This window comes from Quercus suber, unplaced genomic scaffold (genome assembly GCF_002906115.3).
Source record: "Quercus suber isolate HL8 unplaced genomic scaffold, Cork oak 2.0 scaffold_303, whole genome shotgun sequence".
In the NCBI taxonomy this organism is placed as follows: Eukaryota; Viridiplantae; Streptophyta; class Magnoliopsida; order Fagales; family Fagaceae; genus Quercus; species Quercus suber.
In genome coordinates this window covers 408,361-429,685 of record NW_027069759.1, presented here as the reverse complement: position 1 = coordinate 429,685, position 21,325 = coordinate 408,361, and the positions used below count along the sequence as shown (strand labels likewise).

Sequence of the window (21,325 nt, the reverse complement as noted above, 5' to 3'; positions counted from 1 at the left end):
ATTTTACAATATTTTCATAACAAATTCTAAGTTGTAAATTATTATTGACTATTACTAGAGATGCATCTTAAAAAAAGAAAGACTATTAGTAGTTAAGAAAAAAGTAACTTCAAAATTAACACTAATAACAACTTACTTTGCCACATAAGATTTGTAGTGGACGTATCACTTTTCTCTTAAAAGTTAAAACATGAAAGTTCAAAGAACCGGAAGCTAGGGTAAGAATTAAGGCCAATGTATCCCATTCCTCAAAACCTAGAGAGATTTAAGGTTTTCAATTATTAAATTATTTATGACATCATTAATAATTTAATAAGTTAATAAATAAAAAATAGAACAATTTTTAAAAATAAGTCTTCTTGATTAAAAAAATATGAATATGGTGAAATTAAATAATTCTTAAGTACTTTTTCTCAAACTTTATATAGGAAAAATATATTTTAAAAATACATGATAAAAAAAAATAAGAGTATAATTACACTTAATCCTTCAAATACAACAAATAATTGCTTAAACAATCAAATCATTTTGATGTATCACAAATAATAATGCTAAGTATATTAGTCACAGTAAGTAATATTTATGATTTTAATTAATTATATCTTTAAATTTTATACATTTTCTAATGGGATTATTTGATTTTTTATAAATATTATATATCTAAGTTTTTGAAACTTAATTTAAAACCATAATTTCTTCACAGGTCTGGCTCCCGTCTTGTTATAAACTCTTCTATTTCCTCCCATTTTAATATAGATGAAAGATACTTGGCAGACTAATAATCTAAAGGCAAAAATGTAACCATGTCTCTCTCTAATATAGATGAAATATACTTGGCAGACTAATAATCCAAAGGCAAAAAATGTAACCATGTCTCTCTCTCTCTCTCTCTCTCTCTCTCTCTCTCTCTCTCTCAATTGCTCACAACCTTCAGCAAGCAACCCTCATACAGTCATACACCTAACACCCTGCAACAGACGACAAGGAGCTGTCAGAAATAATGTAGAGATCGATGTCATTTAAGAAGCTTGACTAGCGTATCAAAATCATTGCTACAAATATGAAGCTTTACAATTGTTTTCTTTGATTTTCTATTCCTAATTTCCAACGTTTATATCTCTCCCTCTTGCCATTGATTTCATCACCACTGCATAGCTAGGGGACTGTTTGGTTTTTTTTTTTTTTGGTCATCACTCATCACTCCTCACTCATTTTTGTCACTCATCACTGATTACTTAAAAGACCCCAATTTTCCCAACCCCATCCGTTTGGACACTGTTTTCAATTCACATCACTCAAATTTTCAACTTTTGTGGGCCTCACACCTGTAGCTTGTGCAGCTTTTACTTCTTTTCTTTCTTTTTCCCTTCAACCCCAATACCCAAACTCACCGAACCCAGTGAAAAAAGAAAAATGAAAAAGACCAGACAGACCCAATGTGAAAGGAAAAGGAAAAAAAAAGAGAAAAGAAGATCACCTAGTGTGAAAAAAAAAAAAAAAAAAAAAAAAAAAAAAAAAAAAAAAAAAAAAAAAAAGGAAGAAGAAGAAGAAGATGACGAAGACCATACCAGACGTAGCGTGAAAGGGAAAAGAAAAAAAAGAAGAAGAACCCAAACTCCCCGAACCTAGTGAAAAAAAAAAGGTCAAAAATTGCAATTGGACTCTGACCATGGGACCCTCAGTGTGTGTTTAATTATGAAAATACCATTGGAAACTAAAAGACCTAAAATACGTTTTCAGTTTCCATAACTCATCACTAAAAAATCATAGAATTGAGTGATGAAAACAAAAACTAGAAACAAAAATCAAACAGTCTCAGCCGTGGATATTTTTGAGTTATGGATGATGAAAACAAAGTTATGAGCGATGGAAACAAAAAAACCAAATAGGCCCTAGGTTTCTTTCCTTTTGTTTTTTGGCACTTTATTTTGTAAAATGTTTTATGGATGTACATGTATTTTGGAGTGATTGATAATATTTATTTGATTTTACTATTTTGGGTTTCTCTAGGTTGTTCTTAGGGTTTCTTTTTAAGAGAGACGAAGAGGGACAAATTGTGAAAAACTTATCGCTCTAGTTGGCTTTTACCTCTTCTAGGTTTTTGGATTTGTCCTACCTTGAATAGTATTATGGGGCTATTAATCAGCAAGATATACTAGCCAGGTTTTTGATAAGCTTGAAGACATCCTGCATTCCAAATAAGTTTTGATACAAAATACTTTTTCCATACGAGGGCAATTTAATTTATTCTTGTAACTTTCATGTGTGAATGTAATCTAAAAAAGAAGTGCGAAATTTTTTACTTGGAAAAAAATTACATTGCAACGAAACCAATAGAAATTAAAAAACGTAACAAAAGCGTGGAAAGAGAATTTATGTTTTCTTTCATCAACACACACATCATCTCCTTCACAATATGAACAGAAACTACATAAACATATGCATCACACATTTCTTATTAACTTCTCTAATTCACGGCCCCTCTTCAACATTTTTCATCTGTTTGGCACTGCTAGCTTCCTTGGCTGTGTCATAGGACGCATGCAATCCAAAAAGGAAATAGTAAACCAAGATTATTAGAGTCCACAACCCGAACCTTTCAAACGATGCTCTATCTATAGACCCAAGAAGGAAAATGTTGATGGCAATTGATAGTGATGGCAGCCATGGTACCAATGGTACACCCCAAAGTTTTGGTTCCCTAGCCTGTGGAACAAAAAGCCAAAGCCCAATAGTTGACAAGAGCCACATTGGTCCAGTTACTGTGTACCCAATCCAACCATTTGCAGATATGGCCCAATAAAGAGACGTGGCAATTGAAGATCCAAGAATAAGGGCAAGAAACACAATGAATTTGATACGGTTTGCTGTTGTTGTCACCCCACTAACATAGTATCGACGCACAAGAAGGCCAATAGCCACAAGCATGAAGATAAACAGTGTGGAGATTGAGAGCAAGTTTGAGAGAATGTCAAGCGATGAGAAGAAGGCAAATACTGCAGTGGCTGCAAGCATTACCACTGTGGCATTGACAGGAGTCCCAGTTTTCTCATTCACAATGGCGAGCCACGGGGGCAACATGTGTGTACGTGCAATATGTGTGAGATATCGAGCTTGACCCACTGCTGACACAAGTAAAACTGTTGTCATGCCCTTCAATGCACCAGCAGCAACTATGTACTTAGCCCATCCCCAACCTACGGCTTCAAATGCCACAGAAAATGGTGCATCTTTATCAATTTCTGTGTATGGTTGCATTAGGCATAGTGTCACGGCTAGTAAACAATATGCCAATGTAGTAATCACCATTGAGCCAACAAGACCAATAGGAATGTCCCGACCAGGATTCTTTGTCTCCTCAGCCATGGTTGAGACAGCATCAAATCCAACATAGGCAAAGAAAAGCACTGCTGATGCTTGAAAGATGCCACGGACGCCAAATGGTGCAAAATCACTGTAATTTTTGGTGTCAGCTTTTATTAAGCCTCCAATGATGATGAAGATAATGACAGCAATATGGAAGATGGAGGCAATGTAATTGAATCGTGAGGAGCCCTTTGTGCTCATAACAGCCATAACACAAATGATAGCCAAGACAACAATAGCAATGGGGTCGAGGTATCTGTAGTTTGGTGAAAAACTATGGGCTACAATGCGGAAATCATTTGGCTGGTGGTTCAAGAGTGTGGCAAAGTAGGATGTCCAAGAACGGGCAACGGCTGCTCCACCAATCACATACTCGAGTAGGATGTTTCCGGCAGCAATGAAGGCCATGAAATCACCCAGTTCAACCCTTAAATAGGCAAATGATCCACCTGAACGGAAACCATCTCGTTAGCTTAATTAGCCACACGAATTTCAGTAACATAGATTTTATTCGACTGTGCATATCAAGGTAAAAGATGTTCTCATGAATTCCCATTAGCAAGAAATTCACCAGAAAAAAAAAAATGTTTTCAATATCAGGAAAGTAATAAATCAAAATTATTTGTATATATTGATTTTTTTTTTTTTTTTTTACACATTCAAATAACACAAGGGATGTTAAGCTCAACTATATCTTTTCGAATTTTCAATCAGTTCTGACGAGTATGACGAGCTCGTGCACGCTTGGACGATACCACCGATACTGACGAAATGAAAGCTCTGGCTAGAAGAGTCAATTGTCTGCTTTACTGACGAAGATATCTGAGCCATTCAATGCAAGCAATCAAGCCCGAGACGGTTACTGGGACAACTGTACAAACCGTTGAGAGGCAGTGATGGCACAGTAAAGGGCCCAGACGTTACCAAAAGGAGCATTAAGACCTCCATAACTATACCAACGGCTAGGAGCCAGGAGAGCATATAAAAGTCTCCCACATTGCCAAGAACCAGGTACGGACGCAGAAATTATACTACTAAGATCTCTTTTCTTTCCAACTACATTCACCTATTTTGAGAAAAACTTCTTGTACTGACTTTAGCATCGGAGGCTCTGTGGCAGGCACCACACCGGTGATCATTCAGAAAGGGTTATTTTATCATTTCAATATTCTCAGAGACGAGGGTCTGCTCCTGGACGCATTTATTTCGACTTCGACTGACGAGTTTGCACTCTATCAGTTTGGCGCCGTCTGTGGGAACGACATTGTTTTCGTATTCAGACTCGAAATAGTAGTTCCCTGTTCTTGTTCCTTCCAAGATGGAGTCTAATCAGGATGCTGCAACCCTGGCTCAGCAAGTTCAAACCCTTGCAGCCGCCGTTGAAGAACTAACTAAGCAAAACCAGGAATTGAGATCACGACTTCAGCAAGAGGATAATCGTTCGAAGGGAAATCAAGAAGATGAAGGAGATAGCAACCGAAGAAGTGACCATCGAAGGCTTCACACTCCTGTCGAGCAAAATTCAGACATCCTTCGGGAGATGAGGAAAGAGATGGACGAACTAAGAAACGCCATCAAAGAGAAAACAGAGCGGAGTGTGGATCGGATGGTCCGCGCAACGGATTCACCATTTACAACAGTGGTTCTCGACTGCCCAGTACCGTCGAAGTTTCGGTTACCTCAGCTCGAGCCCTTCGACGGGCTGAAAGACCCTCAGGATCATCTAAACACCTTCAAGACGACCCTGGGACTTCAACAGCCCCCAGACGAAATCTTGTGCCGTTCCTTCCCTACTACACTCAGGGGGGCTGCCCGAGAGTGGTTCACGAAATTGCCAACATCGTCAATCGATACGTTCGAGCAGTTGAGCAACGCGTTCCTACGCCACTTTATTGGGGGGCAACGACCAAAAAGGACCGCTGACCACTTGCTCACCATCAGGCAGGGAGAGAAAGAAACCTTGAGGTCGTATGTACAACGTTTCACGAGGGAAACACTGGAAGTGGACGAAGCCGACGATATGGTGCAACTGACGACTTTCAAGGCAGGATTGAGGTCCAGGGACCTTGTCAGCTCACTCGCAAAAAATCCCCCAAAAACGATGGCTGAAATGCTCCTCAAGGCGCAGAAATACATGAACGCCGAGGATGCATTGGCTGCCATCAAGGACGAAGACAGACCAAGGGACAAAGACAGAAAAGAAGATGATCGCAGAGGGCAGAAGCGGGATCGTCCAGATCGTCGAATCAGTGACGGAGTCAGAAGGAAAGACGACAAAAATCCAAGAACGATGAGATTCACCCCTCTTGTCATGCCCGTTGACAAAATTTTAGCGCAGATTAAGGACGAGCATTACCTTAAGTGGCCACGACCACTACACTCATCTCCCAACGTTCGCGACAAAAGTAAATACTGCCGATTCCACAAAGATCACGGCCACTACACTGAAGATTGTAGGGATCTCAAAGAGCAGGTAGAAGAGTTGATACGAAGGGGGAAGCTACAGAAATTCGTAAAGAAGGGGGAACACGGCAAACTCGGAGAGGAAAACAAACGCCAACAGGGGTCCTCCTCCAGAAACGACGGTCGTCAACCACAACCCCCTCAAAACGTAGTCGGGGAGATACAGACGATCTCCGGGGGGCCTACCACTGGAGGCTCGTACAAGTCGCTCAAGAAAACGCGTCAACGACAAGTGAATAACGTCCACGTGACGCACCTGCCAAAGCAGAGACGAACTGATCAGGATATGACCTTCAACGAAAGTGACTCCCGAGGAGTAAAACAGCCACACAATGATCCCTTGGTCATAAATCTCACTATAGAAGGGTTCAACACAAGGAGGGTCCTCGTGGACAATGGCAGCTCTGCTGATATCATTTACTTTTCAGCATTCCAACAGTTAAAACTGGAACCCAAGAGACTGCGTCCGTTCGACTCTCCACTCGTTAGCTTCAGCGGTGATAGGGTGTATCCTAGGGGCATAGTGACGCTGACAGTCACAGTAGGGACGGACCCGAAGCATCTGACTCGTCAGATAGACTTTCTGGTAGTAGACAGCCCGTCGTCCTATAATGTTATCATTGGAAGGCCAGCACTCAACAAGTGGAAGGCGTCCACATCCACGTATTGCTTAAAGATGAAGTTCCCAACGGATGACGGTGTTGGTGAGATTACAGGAGACCAAGTGATGGCCCGGGAATGTTATCAAGCTGTTCTCGTAGCTAAGGAGAATCACACGTGGAACGTAGAAGAGAAAGAAGAGGCAAAAATGGAAAAGCTGGAAACGGTAGAGTTGATTGAAGGGGAAGCGACGAAAACAACCAGAATAGGGACGACCCTGAGCCCCGAGGTGAGAACGGAGCTCATCAAGTTCCTTCGGGAGAACTTGGACGTCTTTGCCTGGAGCCATGACGACATGCCGGGCATATCTCCTGAGACCATCCAGCACAGGTTGAATGTGAATCCAGAAAGGAAGCCTGTCAAGCAGAGACGAAGAACTTTTGCACCAGAAAGAAACCAAGCTGTCGCTGACGAAGTGAACAAACTGTTGGGGGCAGGCTTCATCAGGGAAGTGTATTATCCAGATTGGCTTGCCAACGTCGTCCTGGTAAAGAAAGCCACTGGGAAATGGAGGATGTGCGTAGACTTCACGGACCTGAACAAGGCCTGCCCAAAGGACAGCTTTCCCCTCCCAAGAATAGACCAGCTTGTAGATTCCACAGCTGGACACAAACTATTGACGTTCATGGACGCGTTCTCGGGGTACAACCAGATCAAGATGGCTGACGAGGACCAGGAGAAAACCGCCTTCATCACGAGTCAAGGGCTCTACTGTTACAATGTAATGCCGTTCGGATTGAAGAACGCCGGGGCAACCTACCAGAGACTGGTAAATAAGATGTTCGTCAAGCAGATAGGCAGGAACATGGAGGTGTACGTTGACGATATGCTCGTCAAGAGCAAAGAGGAGCTTGCACATCTGGACGATCTGAAAGAGACATTCGAAACGCTCAAACAATACCAGATGAAGCTGAACCCTGGTAAATGCGCATTTGGCGTTGCCTCAGGGAAATTCCTGGGATTCATGGTGTCCCAAAGAGGAATTGAAGCGAATCCCGAGAAAGTAAAGGCGATAATCAACATGGCCTCCCCTCAGACCGTCAAGGAGGTCCAGAAGCTCACGGGCCGGATTGCCGCGCTGAACAGGTTCGTCTCCAGAGCAACAGATAAATGCTTACCTTTCTTTAAAACCTTGAAGCAGGCTTTCGAGTGGACTGACGAATGCGAAGCAGCATTCCAGGAGCTCAAGCTTTACCTCAGCAACCCGCCACTCCTAAGCCCTTCAAAGGAAGGTGAAAATTTATACTTGTATTTAGCAGTATCATCTACAGCAGTCAGTGCAGCCTTGATCCGAGAAGAAAATAGGAAACAGCTCCCAGTTTACTACGTCAGCCAAGCATTCCAGGGGGCTGAGTTCAGGTACCCAAAGATCGAGAAAATCACATTCGCCTTGATAGTAGCCTCGCGCAAACTCAGACAGTATTTCCAGGCAAATCCAATTTTGGTAATGACGGACCAACCCATCCGGAAGGCTATGAACAAGCCCGAAGCAGCAGGGAGGATGATCCAATGGGCGATTGAACTCAGCCAGTTCGACATAGAATATCATCCCAGGACGGCCATCAAAGCACAAGCGCTGGTAGACTTCATCGCCGAGTTTACTTATCCAGATGAGTCTAACCAGGCCAACGAAGATGAAGTATGGACAATACAAACTGACGGTTCGTCAGCTCGAAAGAGAGGGGGAGTAGGGGTAGTCATAATTACCCCCAACGGAGAAATATTAAAGTATGGAGTTCAGCTGGAATTCCCTGCCACCAATAACGAGGCTGAATACGAAGGAATCCTGACAGGCCTGAGGCTAGGGAAAGAACTTGGGGCCAGGAACCTGCTGGTCCAGAACGACTCGAAGCTAGTAATCGGGCAAGTCAAAGGGGAGTACGAAGCAAAAGAAGAACGAATGCAGAAATACCTCAAATTGACGAACCACTTGGTAAAAGAATTTGAAAAGGTGGAGTTCGTCCAAATTCCGAGGAACGAGAATAGGCCCGCGGATGAAGTGTCAAAAATAGCCTCGTCGGACGGAGCAGAGTTGAATACAGACCTAATGATAGAAATGCAAAGAAACCCCAGCATAGAAGAAATCTTGACATTCGCAGTCCGGAGCGAAGGTAGCTGGATGACGCCCATCATGTCCTTTCTCCAGGATGGACGCTTGCCCCAGGACGCAGATGAAGCCAGGAAGATCAAGAAGAGAGCCACCAGATTCACGATTCTCAATGACGCATTATACAAGAGAGGCTTCTCCATGCCTTACTTGAGGTGCGTGGACGAAGGAGAGGCAGAATACATCCTGAGGGAGGTGCATGAAGGAGTTTGCGGGGACCATGCAGGACCAAGATCCTTGGCGAGAAAGATTATGCAAACAGGGTACTTCTGGCCAACCATGCAAGATGACGCAGCCAAGTTCGTCAGAAAGTGTGACAAATGTCAAAGGTTCGGGAATGTACAAAACCTGCCATCAGAAAAGCTGACGACGATCACGTCTCCATGGCCGTTTGCACAATGGGGAATCGACATCGTTGGCCCCTTGCCCCAAGGCAAAGGTCAGGTAAAATTCTTGCTAGTTGCTATTGATTATTTTACTAAATGGGTTGAAGCAGAGGCATTGGCAACCATCACCGAAACCCGAATCCAGGGTTTCGTTTGGAAGAATATAGTCTGCAGATTCGGGATTCCAAGGACGATCATATCAGACAACGGACGACAGTTCAATTGCCGAGGTTTCAGAGACTTCTGCTCAGGCCTGGGCATCAAGAACCAGTTTTCGTCACCGGGCCACCCACAAGCAAACGGACAAACGGAAGTGACGAACCGAACACTGCTCAAGATCATAAAAACCAAGCTGGACGATGCGAAGGGTGCCTGGCCGGAAGAACTGCCCAACGTCTTGTGGGCTTATAGAACCACTGCCAGAACCCCAACGGGAGAAACCCCCTTCAGGCTCACATATGGTACAGAAGCAGTAATCCCTGTTGAAGTCGGAGTAACCAGCACTCGACGGGAAGTGTTCAACGAAGAGGAAAATGACGACTCATTACGATTTGACCTGGACTGCCTCGACGAAGTGCGAGACAAAGCCTTCAGCAGAATGACGGAATACCAGAAGAAAATGATGGAATACTACAACAGAAGGGTGAAGCTTAGACGACTCGACATAGGAGACCTCGTCCTGCGCAAAGTAACACAGGCAACCAAAGACCCAACTCAAGGAAAGCTCGGCCCCACCTGGGAGGGACCATACAAAGTCACTCATTACTCCAGACGAGGAAGCTACCATCTGGAAACCTTAGACGGGCAAAAACTCCCCAGACCATGGAACATTGAACATTTGAAGAAATATCATCAGTAGATGTAATCTAAAAACATATTCGTCAATAACTCTCAATAAACAAATTATTCAGCTAATGATTGTGTTCCAACAGGCTCGCTCAAAGAACCTAACAAAAGCCAAAAAATTGGCTAAGTAGTAAGATTCCGCATTGACGGATGTAAGCTACTGACGACAAAGTTCAATGTCATCGAAAAGCCAAAAAATTGGCTAAGTAGTAAGATTCCGCATTGACGGGTGTAAACTACTGACGACAAAGTTCAACGTCATCGAAAAGCCAAAAAAATTGGCTAAGTAGTGAGATTCCGCACTGACGGATGTAAACTACTAACGACAAAAGCCTATGCTAAGCAACGAAATTACGCCTTGACGGGCGTAAGGTACTGACGAAGGAAAATTTCCTAAAACAAGCATTAGTCACTTAAGGCCAAGGCAGCCAAATTCCGCCTTGACGAATAAAGCAATAGCGTCACTGACAAGCAAAGTCTTCATATCAAAAGAGGTAAGTCATTAAATTAAAGCAAGTAATGGCCTCAAGAACAAAAAAGCTATATTTAATTAAGGCCTAGAATAAATCATCATCGTTTTTACAACCAAAAAACCCAAAATAAACGGAAAAATTGTTCAGAAATTAGAATTGCATGATGGCCCAAAACATGAAGGGCATAAAAAAAAAAAAAAAAAAAAAAAGAGAAAATTTTTCAGGTGTCTAGTTCAAGCGGCTTCATCGTCACCAGGAGCATCCTCGTTGGCACCACTCCTGGCAGGAACATCTACAGAAACATCAGGCTGAATGGCAGAAGATGAGACAACCTCGTCAGCAGCCATCTCCTGGTCCACCTCTTCCAGGTCCAATTTTTCCATATCCACTCCGGAAGGATGCTTGACGAGGTACCTTCTAAGGAGCTCGAAACCTTTGAAGTACCAGCTGAAGAGGACAGTCTGATACTCGTCTGTAGTCTGAAAGGCCTCGATAGACCTCGCAGCAATGGTCTTCAAACTCTCCTTAGCATTCAAGAGTTGCTCGTCCTTCTCCAAATTCAGCTGGCGCTCAGCCCTCAGGTCAGCAGATAAAGTTTTGACCTTCTCCTTCGAAGTGTTGGATTCGTCCATAGACTCGACGAGGTTCCTCTTCAGCTCTGAATTCTCCTTCTCTAGATTCTCCATCCTGGATGTCAGTGACGCCACCCTAGCCTCTTGCGTGAGATGTTCGGAAGTAATGTGAATACTTTCCCCCAGCACCTAGAAAAGAAGTTGGGTTTAAAAAAAAAAAAAAAATGTTTTGTGGTTTGACAGAATAAAGACTACTCTACCTGTACAAGCCTCTGAATATGGCGAGACGCAACCTCGGTGAAAGGCACATCTTTGAAGACCTTGAGGTCGTTCGTCGTCACCACTTCGTGAGCCCGGTCAACGGCCAACCTCTCGTCATCCCATATCGTTGACGAGCGTGAGTCAGCTTTCTCCTTCCCCGATGTCCGCTGCTTCTTCGAAGCCGGAGTAGGGATCTCCTCGATTGACGTTGCCGGAGAAGCCGTCCTCGTCTGCTCAGTGACGGAGACAATGGGATTGACGGAAACATTTTGACTGGCAGTAGGAGCAACTCCCTTGACTCGCACCGCCTTCTTCCCGATGTTAGACAGCGGCTCGTCTTTCTTATCCCTCATCTTCGCGTACATATCCTTCTTAAACTTGGTCGTCATTTCTGCAAAGAGGAAACAGTCAGAAGAAAGTTCACATGGGTGTCAGTAAAAGTCAACCTTGACGAGGTCAGCACTTACTTTTCTTGCCTTCGATATCGATGGAACGTAGAACGTAAGGAGATGGATCTGGCCCGAGGTTGTAAAAGGCCAAGGTTCGCGGGTCTACCAGGTCCTCCCAACTCTCAATCGTCTGGGCGTAACCAATGGCGGTCTCGACGCGCTCCTTATGCCTGCTTTTGAGTTTGGGCCGTCTCTTAACTGCGCAACAAGGGGGCATGAGGATCAGCAACACAGATTAGCAGAGAAAATCAAAACCAAGAACGACGAATAGAAATACTGACGCACCTAAAGCCGGGGTCCCCCACCGACGATGCAACCTTGGTATATCACCCCAATCCGCGCTGGATTGAGTCTCAAAATCATCCCCCGACACAAAGAAAAACCTGGATTTCCAATACCTGAAGGACGAAGGCAAACCCCTCACGATCCTAGTATCCCTCGTCCAAGGAACTAACTCATAGTAACCATACTCTTTGGACTCCTTCAAACGATACAGGTAAATGAGTTCACTTATCCTGATCATATCTCCATTAGCGGCCAACCATATTTCCATACAATTGATCACTATTCTCCACGAATTGGGCATGAGCTGCCCGGGAGCAATGCCGAAATGATGCAAAAGTTCCATCAGGAACGGGTGGACGGGAAATCTAAGCCCGCAAATAAAGGCCGACTCATAAAAACACACTTCACCCGGAAAAAAGTGGCTGGCCCTATCCTCGTCACTAGGTAGACGAACGCGAACCCTCTCTGGAAATTGGAACCTGTCCTTGAACCTACCCAGATTATCCGCATCCAAACCACACATTTCCCCAAGGGCGTGAAAAGCCCTAACCTCTCGAGGGGAAGAAACGACCGAACCTCCCTCCACTGGATCACCGTTTGACGATAATCCAGTATCGAGGTCGCTAGACCTAACCTCAGACATTGTTCCTTCCTCTCTCACTAAACCCTCGAACCAATCGACCGACTGACGAAGCAAGGGCAATAACTCGCCCAACGCAACGCCTAAACAGTTACCCTCAAAAACGAAATTTTCTAAATGGGGAAAATTTCCCAAAGATCCCCCTAATCGCGCAAAAAGGAAGGAAATTGAGGGGCAGTCTATCCTAACTTCGGAGCTATGGACCATGAAAACACAAGAAAAGCAACACTTGCTAAAAATACAGAAGAAACCAAGCATATACAAAAAAGAAGGGGGGAAAAAGGAATAAATCAGAAACCACATATGGCAGCAAAACAAAAAAGGAGGCAAAGCTCAAAAAGAAAAGAAAAACATACCTCAAGAAAGCAGTTGCAAAAGGGAACACCACCACTTGTTGGTTCGCAGAAAATGGGTAGAAAGAGATCACCGGAGAAGATAATCGAAGCAAATGATTGAGCGATTTTTGGAAAATGTGAGTAAGGAGAAGTTTTAAATTAAAGCTTTGGGAAACTGCAAAAAACCAGCGGGAAGCCCAAGAGTCCCACCAAATCAAGGCATTAACTCCACCCACCAGCTCGTGACACGTATGCCACGATTTGCGAAACGCCGCCGCATTATATTTAATGCGTATGGGAATCCCAAACGACACTCATAAGAAAAAAAAAAAACTCTTTACATTCCATAACCGTCATTTAAATGACGGTCACAGAATCAGGGGGCAACTGACGAGTATGACGAGCTCGTGCACGCTTGGACGATACCACCGATACTGACGAAATGAAAGCTCTGGCTAGAAGAGTCAATTGTCTGCTTTACTGACGAAGATATCCGAGCCATTCAATGCAAGCAATCAAGCCCGAGACGGTTACTGGGACAACTGTACAAACCGTTGAGAGGCAGTGATGGCACAGTAAAGGGCCCAGACGTTACCAAAAGGAGCATTAAGACCTCCATAACTATACCAACGGCTAGGAGCCAGGAGAGCATATAAAAGTCTCCCACATTGCCAAGAACCAGGTACGGACGCAGAAATTATACTACTAAGATCTCTTTTCTTTCCAACTACATTCACCTATTTTGAGAAAAACTTCTTGTACTGACTTTAGCATCGGAGGCTCTGTGGCAGGCACCACACCGGTGATCATTCAGAAAGGGTTATTTTATCATTTCAATATTCTCAGAGACGAGGGTCTGCTCCTGGACGCATTTATTTCGACTTCGACTGACGAGTTTGCACTCTATCAAGTTCAAATCTATCACTTCTCATTATTATAACTATCAAATTATTAAAAAAGAAAAACACAAGTTATAGTAATTTTTTAAAATATATATGATGTTTTGACCGATAAGAATGTGTAATGAACAAAGTTCTTGTGAATGGAACTGATTTATGTGAATTATGGGTTTGTACCACTAGCATTTTCTTTCCTCTCACTTTAATATATATGTTTACATATATATATATATATATAGTAAGTAATTCCAGACTCAACTAGAGTCTAAAATTCCACGCTAGCCCATCTAATATGAACGTAATCTGGACTCTAATGATATGTTTGACTTTTTCTTCGTCACATTTTCAATAGAAGCTTGACAGTTCAGACAATTAACTTATATGTAATGTTACTTTAATTGAAAAAATTTATATATATATATATATATATTACTCTAATGATATGTTTGACTTTTTCTTCGTCACCTTTTCAATAGAAGCTTGGCACTCCAGATTACGTTCATATTAGATGGGCCAGCGTGGAATTTTAGAATCTAGTCGAGTCTGGAATTACTTACTATATTTATGGTCCCGCCTGTCATTGTCGACCCTTATTAATTTTACTTCCCCATTTATCAAAATTTGTAACACAAAAATTTGTATATCTTAACTTTCTAGTTCTAATCACTAATTTAGCATTCACATTACTGTAACTATTTTAATATTTCAGTAAAGGACATCAACCTTAAATGTTGTTCCTTAAACACTTTCTTAAAATTTTGTCCTAGAGTTACTTAACTAAAAAAAAAAATGAACTTTTATCTCATAAGAAAAAAAATCACATAACAGAATTTTAAAAAAAAAAAATCAAAAGAATAAAATTTAAATGCTGCACCTAAATCTTAAATATATAATAAAAAACTCAAAAAAAACTCACACATCAATCTTACCAAACTGGTATAAAATATCAAGCAAGCAACACTACCTTGTCATGGCGAGATGCGCAAAAGTCAAGACTTTCATGTTTTTTAATTATTTTCTTGTTTTAATACTCTCTCTCTCTCTCTCTCTCTGCTTTGGTCCAACTTCCAAGATACCAGGGAACACATGTATCGGTAAACTTTAATTCTTCACAATTGAAGTAGAAAACCCACAGTTTTTTTTTTTTTTTTTTTTTTTTGAGATAAACGATAGGCCTTAATTCTTATTTCTTATTAAAATAATAAATATATTATAGTATATAACATCATAATTTATGAAAACTATTTTATTCTTTTTGAGGAAATGAAAACTATTACGGAGTATTTTTTTAGGAAGAAAACTATTATTGAACTATAATATATATAATGTAACGTTATGTTTTTTGCTAAGCAAAATAATTGATCATTATCACTTGATTAGATTTTTTTTATCTATAGAGATTTTAAATGATTTTTATTCATTGTTTAATTTAAAAACATGATTTAAGTGAAAAAAAAAATTAATAAAATAGTGATAGAGTATTGAAACAAATGTATTTGTTGTAAAAATAATATTGAGATTATCTATTCAATTATATTGAGACTGATGATAATGCTCAGATATTCAATTATCAGATTTTGTCAATCAAATGGCTGAATGCTTTTTAACTTCTTTTGTTTTTGTTTTGGTTGCCGACACAAGCATTTCACCACTTGACCATTAATAAACCTAAATTGCAGCTTATTCTGTTTTGGTATTTATCACAACAATCCTCTTTACATGAATTATTTACCTAAAAGCCAGCTTTATTTTCAAGACACATCCTTCTTTTCTTGTGAATTATTCTTATATCAATATCAAGGTCTATCAGCAGATTAATTTTTCTCCAGCTTTTAAGAAAATGAACTTATTCACATGAGCCGATCGAAACAAAAATCTAGCAGGTTTAAAATAAAGAATAAGGCACCGTTGTAAAGAGCATGTGCATGGATTTCTTCCTGTTCTATTGATAAGACCAATTGTGTGTGGACTTCCTTTACAAATTACGTCAATTTTATAAAGACAAACTAGGATTTCAAAATCAGTTTTTGGACCTTTTGCCCAAAGCATATTCACAACTATACGCGATTAAATATAATATATTGAGTGGTGACCGAATTGAAAAATATATGGTCCATAACTCTGTAATAAAAAAAAAAAAAAAGGGTCCATAACTCCATATAATATTATAAAACAGCCACCAGTTTCTAGAGCTATCCCTCACGTAACGACTAAAAACTAATATTTTATTCTCTAAAAAAAAAACCAATATTTTATCAATTATACAAATTAGATCAACCTAACAAAAAAGTCGCCAGAAAATTCTAACTTACCAATCACAAAAAGGCAACTATTAAATGTAATAACCATTAGGACAAAATCAAAAGGAAAACAAAAGTTGTAAAAACTCAAAAGTTAAGTTTACTTTCGTCAGGCCGAAAAACTAAAAAACGGCTACAGCCAAAATACAGTCTAAAAAATTAGTTTGAATCACAATTTTAAAAACCAAATCGGACCGATCGGTTCAACTGGAAACCAAGCATTAATTCAATCTGGTGAAATGCCCCAAAATCGGTTAAAAACCAATTCTTTGGCCATACTGGTATTTAATACCATGGTTTGAATACTCAATTATTATTACAGTACTTTTCAATATTGTCAAATTGGTTCTCTTAGAAAATGCGGTTTCAATAATAATAATAATAATAATCAATAGGGGATTCAAGTGTTGAATTAATAGAAATGAGCATAAAGTTTTAGAAGAAATCTTGTTCAATGGTAAAGAAAAATGTTAATGAATACCCTAACAATATTTTTTAAAAAATTATTTTAAGAAAGTTTTTATAAAAAATTCAATAAGCAATAAATGTTTCAGCACTTTTTTTCTATTTCTCATAGATGTAGTGTTAAAATTTTTTTAAAATAATTTGTTAAAAATTGCTCTAAAAGCATCCATTAACTTGCGTGGACACGTGACAGAGTGACATTAAAAACGTTAAAAACACTTGAGTGGGCCCGTCGTTTTGGGTTTGTTTGTTTTATGCAAATGGATTTATACATCTATGGTTTGCTTTGGTCTTTTGTCTCTTATATTATATTATTTAAAGTTAAAATAAGTCACATGAATTATTAAGTAGGCCATATAATTAAAACCACACCTGATTGATTTTATTAATAATTATTGCTGAAAGAATTTTCTTCTAATCCTTAAGTTAAAAAAAGAAAAATCAATAAATAATGCATTTCCAAATACTTGGACTGGGTACGGCTAAAGCCAAACCATATCAATATATATACTCCCTCCTTGACTTAAACAAATAAAATCGAAGTCCTATGACCAAATCTTTAATTTCCTACATACTAGTCAATTATACATATATTTAAAAGGCAGTCACCTGTGTTCAAGATTGATAGATAATCATGATACTAGTAATATAAATATATAAAATAAAATAAAAATATTATCTTCATAATATTTTTTAAATATTTTATAATAAATTTTAAGCGGTAAATTTATATTAATTGTTACGGATAAACAAAAAAAAAAGTAATTAAAGTTGCAGACTGAAATTAACAAAAAAGACAAGATAATAATGATGGTATTGGTACCTGCGACTGGAATCTCAACGGCGAACTCGGTGTAGCAAAAGACAGAGAGCAAAGCAGAGATACCCGAAACGACGTAGGACAACACAACAGCAGGTCCCGCATATTCTCGAGCCTCAAGCCCAGTGAGGACGAAGATCCCAGCTCCAATCACGGCTCCTATGCCGAACCACATGAGATCCCACCAATTCAGCGTCTTCTTCATCTCGTGCTGGCTCTGTGCCTTCACATCCACTAGCTCCGTCTGGTCCAACGAACGAGTCAGAACTCGGTCTTTCAGCCTACGCGGTGTGTCCTTCAACGCCCTCGCATAGTTTCCCCAGCTCCGAAACGATTCCTCGGGAAGAAAGTTTTCTTTTGTGCACGAGCACCCTCTTCTCCGAACACCTTCGTCTCCTCCGTATTCACCCATCTGAGTCAACTCACTTCTACTCTCTCTCTCTCTCTCTGTTTGCTTCCCAAGAATATAGATAGAGAAAGAGAGAGATTAAAGGCTGAGGAATATAATGAATCTTTTTTGGACTTTAGAGCACACAGCTAGGGTATTAATAATAATATTTTGGCAAAAATGTAAAATTAGCCTTCTAATTTTTAGTTTTTTTTTATTTCAATCTCCTAACTCTTATTTTTATCATTTCAATTCGCTAATTTTTAATTTTTATCAATGTAAGACTCAGTTAAAACTCAGTTAAAAGTTGCCATTAATTAAGCCAAAATGACATTATTTTTTTTAAAAAACAAATTTCAAAATTTAAAGAAAAAAAATCTGTAAAAAAAAAAAAAAAAAAAAAAAAACCAAACCCGAGTAAAATCACAAACACCTACAAGAACATTTTGGATTTTTTAGAAAAATAACTACAAAACCCAAACAATATTATTAGTTAGGCAACGTTTCAAACATATTGCATTTATAACAATTCGACTTTAGAGGAGTCGATTTTACTGTTCATATCGCCTATTTTTGCGCCACGTAGATAAATAAATTGACTTCAGGAAAGTCTATTTGTGCGTGTAGAAATCGACTCCACTGGAGTCGTTTTCTATACATAGAAAATGACTCCACTGGAGTCGATTTCCTTGTATAGAAATAGATACACAAATGCTCCACACAAATATTTGCGGCACACCCAGCAAATGAAGAACCACACCCAGCAAATGAAGAACCCAGGCGCCGACGAACCCAGCGCCGATTCTGACCAAACCCCGACGAGCAAACGACGAATCCAGGCACCGATTCTGACCAAACCCCGACGAACCCCAACACCGACGAGCAAACAACGAACCCAGGCGCCAGTTTTGACCAAACCCCGACGAGCAAACGACGAACCCAGGCGCCGATTCTGACCAAACCCCGACGAACCCCAATGCCGACGAGCAAACAACGAGCCCAGGCGCAACCCAGCAAACGAAGAAAAGGCTACACGAAAAAATCGGATAGGATCGGATCGGTGGAGGAAAAGGCTACACGAAACTTGGGTTTGATTTGTTTTGAATTTGATTTTTTCATGGGTTTTTGGGGCTTGGAAGTGGAGAAACCAGGCAGCATTTTGGGGAAAAAAAAGGAAAGGGAAGAAGGCACGAGCATTCAGTAGGAATTTAGTTTGAATTTTTATACAAAGAATTCGACTCCACTGGAGTCGTTTTCTTTGTATAGAAAATGACTCCAGTGGAGTCGATTTCTACACAAACATGTAGACTTCGCTGAAGTCGATTTATTTAACTACGTATCACATAATATAGGCATATGAACAGTAAAATCGACTTCTCTAAAGTCGAATTGTTAGAAATGCAATATGTTTGAAACGTGGTCTAATTAATAATATTGTTTGGGTTTTGTGGGTATTTTCTAAAAAATCCCGAACATTTTGATGCAGAAATAGAACCTGGTTTTCACTGCCGAGTTCTCTTTCTCTCTCCCCATTCCCTCCACCGAAGCATCATCGTTCTCATTTTCGATTTTGTCGGAGTTGGTTCGGCCTGAAGCAAGACGACGGTGGATCAAGGCGACGAGGCCGAACATTGTGGAGGCGATGGAGGTCAAGCAACCAGCAACACAGTGGGCTTTGAGCATTAGGACCCAAGTGAGCTGCTTGGCATTTTTGCGTCCTCAGTGGCCTTTGTCTCTGGTACGACTTGACCTGGGCGAGTCCATTGTGATGAGAAAATTGTCCTCCGTCAGACCCTCCAGCTCCACCATTGACCAATTCGGATTCTCCATCTTCACCACCACCGGCGTGCCACGGTGGCTCTCTTTCGCCCACCATTGAAAACGACGGTACCATTCTTTCCTTTCTCTCTTTAAGGTCCGATCTCACACAATGAGACCTTTAAAACACCCAAAAACAAGAAAATCTGAGCTTTGCAATAGCCCATTCTTTTTGTCGTTTGTTGATATAGCGTTGTAGCTCTCAAATAACGGTTGAGGAAGACATTTGTGTGTGTTGCTTCTTCTTCTTCTGATTTCTGACTCTCACTGCTGTTGAGTTCTCTGGTTTGGGTTTTTTTTTTTTTTTTTTTACAGATTTTTTTTCTTTAAATTCCAAAATTTATTAATTAAAAAAAAAAAAAACCAAAATAACGTCGTTTTGGCTCAATTAACGGCAACCCCTAACTGAGTTTTAACGGAATCCTGCATTGACAAAAATTAAAAGTTATAAAACTGAAATGACAAAAATGAAAGTTAGAGGACTAAAATAAAATTTTAAAAAAAAAAAAAAACTGAAAGTTAGAGGATCAGTTTTGCATTTTACCTACTATTTTTTTTAGATATCAGTTCTAAACGGCACGATTCTAGCTAGAATTATAAATACACTTATCTACTTGTATTCTTATTTCCTACTATTATTATAATTTGATTCCAATTATAATACTATATTAATAATATTGTTTATATCTACTACAGTTTTAAACAAATTATTTGATGGTTATATCATCACATTGGACCGTACCAACATTATATAATGTATCATTGTCACATTCAATGATATTCTCATTTTTTTTAGTCACATTTGATAATTCAATATCAAATTAAGCAGTAAACATATGACCATACCATTGTCATATTCAATAGTTCCCTTATTTTATAATCATATTAGACAATAACAACATCGCATATGACCATACCATTGTTATATTCGATGATTTTTTTTTTTTTTTAGTCACTTTGGATTTACCAATGTCACTTTCATTAGTACCAATGTCACTTTTGTTAGTACCAATGTCATTATTTTTTTGATCGCATTAGATGATACCAATGGAACATTGGGCAATACCTTCCAATGTCACTAAAAACTAATGTGACTAAGAATATATATATATATATATATATTAAATAATAGTTATTTGAATTTTTTAACTTGTGTGTGTCTCTCTCTCTCTCTTTGAGTATTGGTATCTCTCCCGCCTTCTTTGCATTTGAGATATTTTAAAATATTATGAAATTTTAAATTTCACATTTTTATATAAAAATATATTGAATTAATTGTATAAAGAGTCTTGGTGTGTCTATTACTCTCTCTAACTCTCCAAGTAACTTTTTGGAATGAGTGACTCAAATTGTCATTGTTCATTAATTTTAATAAAACCCATGACAGTAATTTTAATAAAAGTCATTAACTTCCAAAATAACATCATTTTCATCTCAAAGTAAGAGAAATCCTTTAGATTATTTATTTTTTCTATAACAAAATTAAAGGGCAAATGAGTCAGAATATGTTTTATACTTAGGGCTTTCATTATTTACTCATACAATTTACTACTTAATTCGTCTGGATGAAGCTCTATTGCAATTTTATATCAACTAGAAAAAGTATTTTTTATAAAACGATTACTAGATTAGTCTCTACGAAGTCATTTCTGTCATGCACATGGCCTTTTCAGATACTTAACAATTACCATAACCTTTAAGAGAATGTAGGAAAAAGAGAGAGGGGGGTGATAGAGTCGAGGAAGATTGAGTGATCCTTTCCCATCCTTGGTAAGTGCCCTAAAACATATAT

At 39.6% G+C, this 21,325-nt stretch overlaps 1 protein-coding gene across 2 annotated transcripts; it reads right to left on the bottom strand.

Moving 5' to 3' along the window:
• Positions 1-2,277: 2,277 nt before the first annotated feature.
• On the bottom strand, positions 2,278-17,851 carry LOC112027832 (cationic amino acid transporter 1). Of its 2 annotated transcripts, XM_065782472.1 has the most exons (4): positions 17,331-17,851; positions 11,602-11,781; positions 11,134-11,525; positions 10,534-11,062 (listed from the first exon to the last, which is right to left on the bottom strand). In XM_065782472.1, the coding sequence occupies exons 1-4, from the start codon at positions 17,737-17,739 to the stop codon at positions 10,535-10,537; spliced, it is 1,509 nt and encodes a 502-aa protein (XP_065638544.1). In that variant the 5' UTR covers positions 17,740-17,851; the 3' UTR covers position 10,534. The 2 variants fall into 2 exon arrangements, with proteins under 2 accessions (XP_065638543.1, XP_065638544.1); XM_065782471.1 differs by lacking the exons at positions 10,534-11,062; positions 11,134-11,525; positions 11,602-11,781 and adding an exon at positions 2,278-3,815.
• Positions 17,852-21,325: the final 3,474 nt, after the last annotated feature.